Raw genomic sequence first — 2176 nt, forward strand, 5'->3', positions numbered from 1 at the left:
GCGTGGGAAGGATGACGACTTATCCGTGGAACTCTGTGAGGGCCTTGAACGTTCACAGCAGCAGGTACCAGAGGAACTATATGAGCGGGCTGCAAAGTTACGAGAGAAACGTAAGGAGGGCATTGTACGGCACAACACGGGGTTTTACAGGGGTTACATGAAGGCAAAGAAGCTACGCTTTACAGACCGCGGTCAAGAAGAACAATTTAAGGCGGCAGCGCGGGCAGCAGGGCTTGAAGAGTATTTATCCGCCAGCTCCTGCACGGACTCGGATTTGTCTGAAGGTGATGAAGATGGGAAGGAGGACGGTATTGAGATTGTTGCAGTGCACGAAGATGGAACCCGAGGTGGTGGCAGTCGCAATGAGGAGGATTCTACAGCCCTCATGTTGTACAGGGACACTAGCGCCCTTACACTCTCCTCGCAGCAGCAACAAGAACAACAGGAACGTCTCGCATCTGCACTTGCGTACGCGCGGAAGACGACTGACTCCATTGTTGATCCTTCCGGTACATGTGCTCGTTTTGAGGCCGAGTATCCCATCAACGATCTTCCCGAGCGCATTCGGTTGCGGATGCAGAGCGCGAATTTGTTGCGTTCTGTGCAGGAGGAAACGGGAACTACAATAATCCGAAAGGGTGTCTTTTTTGACCGAAAGTACAAACACTCCCACCGCCTGCGTGAGGGCGTGCGGCCGCTGTACCTGCTACTTATTGGAAAGACCGTGGAGGCTGTGCGTGCAGCGGTCAAGAAGCTGAACGAAATCAAGGAAGAGGCGCAGAGCCGAATTCAGAATAAAGTGTCGGCTCTTGGGGCCGAACTGTAAGGAAGGGGACAGAGGGAAAGAGAGGGATGGGAATAATGCCCCTTTACACACACAATGAAAAGGAAAAAAAAAAAATAGAAAAAAAAAAAAAGAAAAAGAGGATGCAACATGTGGTGGGAAGGGAAGTACAGGAGAGTAACGAAAAGAAGAAGGGTGCTGGGCGGTTGGACAGTTTCTTCAAGAGATGTGATGGCTTCTACGTTTGATATTGTCATTACCGCCCATTTCCTTTTGGATGCAAAACGAATAAACGTTTCTCTTTTTCTTTATTATTATTATTCTTCTTTGTTTTGTTTTGCTTTCTTTAGGCTGCTGCTGCCGCTGCGTCTTCATTTCATTGTTTTTTCTCTTGCTGCGGAACTTCCCTTCCTTTAAAAAAAAAAAAAAATAAAGAAGTCGCGCGTCTTCTCCTGTCTGTTCATTAGTTGTTGTTTTTATTGATGTGTGTGTGTGCCATTACATTTTGTTTGTTCACTTGTTTTCTCTTTCTTGCTTCTTATTCCTTTGTTGTTGTTTTTTTCTTTTTTGTTTGTACACAAGTCAGTTGCTCTTTTGGCTGTGAACTGATTAATTTCTTTTTGTTTTTGTTTGGTTGGTTTGTTTTAGAATTGTTTGCGGTACCTGCTGCACCGACTGGTCGGTTTCCCCCCCCCCTCTCCCCCGGTTAGTACTGCCACTGCGGCTTTGTGATGGCGGAGGCAACGCGGGTGGCGAGTCAGATTCTTTTCCAAAACTCCCTTGCGGAAGTTGTGCGGAAGTTGCGCTCCGCCAAGAAGAGCGAGGCGGAGGTGATTGAGCAATGCATCGCGGAGACACGGAAGGAGATTACATCCACGGTGCAGAGTGTGAAGGTCACAGCGGTGCTGAAGGCGGTGTACTTCTCTATGCTCGGTTACTCCGCAGCATACGGGGCGTTTAACATTATTGAAGTCATGGCTGATAGATCATTTGCGCACAAGCGTATTGGATACATGGCGGCATGCATCACCTTCACCCCGAAGACAGACGTCTTGCCGCTTCTGACGGCATTACTGAAGCGCGATCTCGCAAGTGCGAATCAGTACGAAGTGGGGTTTGCGCTTTACTGTATTTCCTCTATCTGCACAAAGAACATTGCGAGGGACCTTGTTGTGGATGTTGTGAATCTGCTGAATCATCCACGAAATTACGTCCGCAAGAAGGCGGTGCTTAGTCTGTATCGCATATTTTTTGAGTATCCTGACGCCCTGCGGCCAACGTACCCACGGCTAAAGGAAAAGCTGGATGATCACAGCGAACGTTGCGACAATGATCCTGCCGTACGTGGGGCGGTGGTGTGTATCCTGTGTGAACTTGCTCGCCGCAATCGAG

At 48.6% G+C, this 2176-nt stretch overlaps 2 protein-coding genes across 2 annotated transcripts, besides 4 other annotated features; both read left to right on the forward strand.

The window, feature by feature from the left end:
- Tc00.1047053511651.10 (ATP-dependent DEAD/H RNA helicase, putative) lies at window positions 1-826 on the forward strand (the record flags this gene model as incomplete). Its single annotated transcript, XM_797541.1, has 1 exon — window positions 1-826. A coding segment is annotated over one exon (826 nt), but the record flags the coding sequence as incomplete, so codon positions are not given.
- Window positions 1-2176: a sequence feature (heterozygous, non-Esmeraldo-like haplotype).
- Window positions 884-923: a microsatellite.
- Window positions 1197-1218: a sequence feature (AT_rich).
- Window positions 1289-1429: a microsatellite.
- On the forward strand, window positions 1516-2176 carry Tc00.1047053511651.19 (delta-adaptin, putative; the record flags this gene model as incomplete). Its single annotated transcript, XM_797542.1, has 1 exon — window positions 1516-2176. A coding segment is annotated over one exon (661 nt), but the record flags the coding sequence as incomplete, so codon positions are not given.

The sequence above is a fragment of the Trypanosoma cruzi genome, genomic scaffold (genome assembly GCF_000209065.1).
Source record: "Trypanosoma cruzi strain CL Brener 1047053517151 genomic scaffold, whole genome shotgun sequence".
NCBI lineage: Eukaryota > Euglenozoa > Kinetoplastea > Trypanosomatida > Trypanosomatidae > Trypanosoma > Trypanosoma cruzi.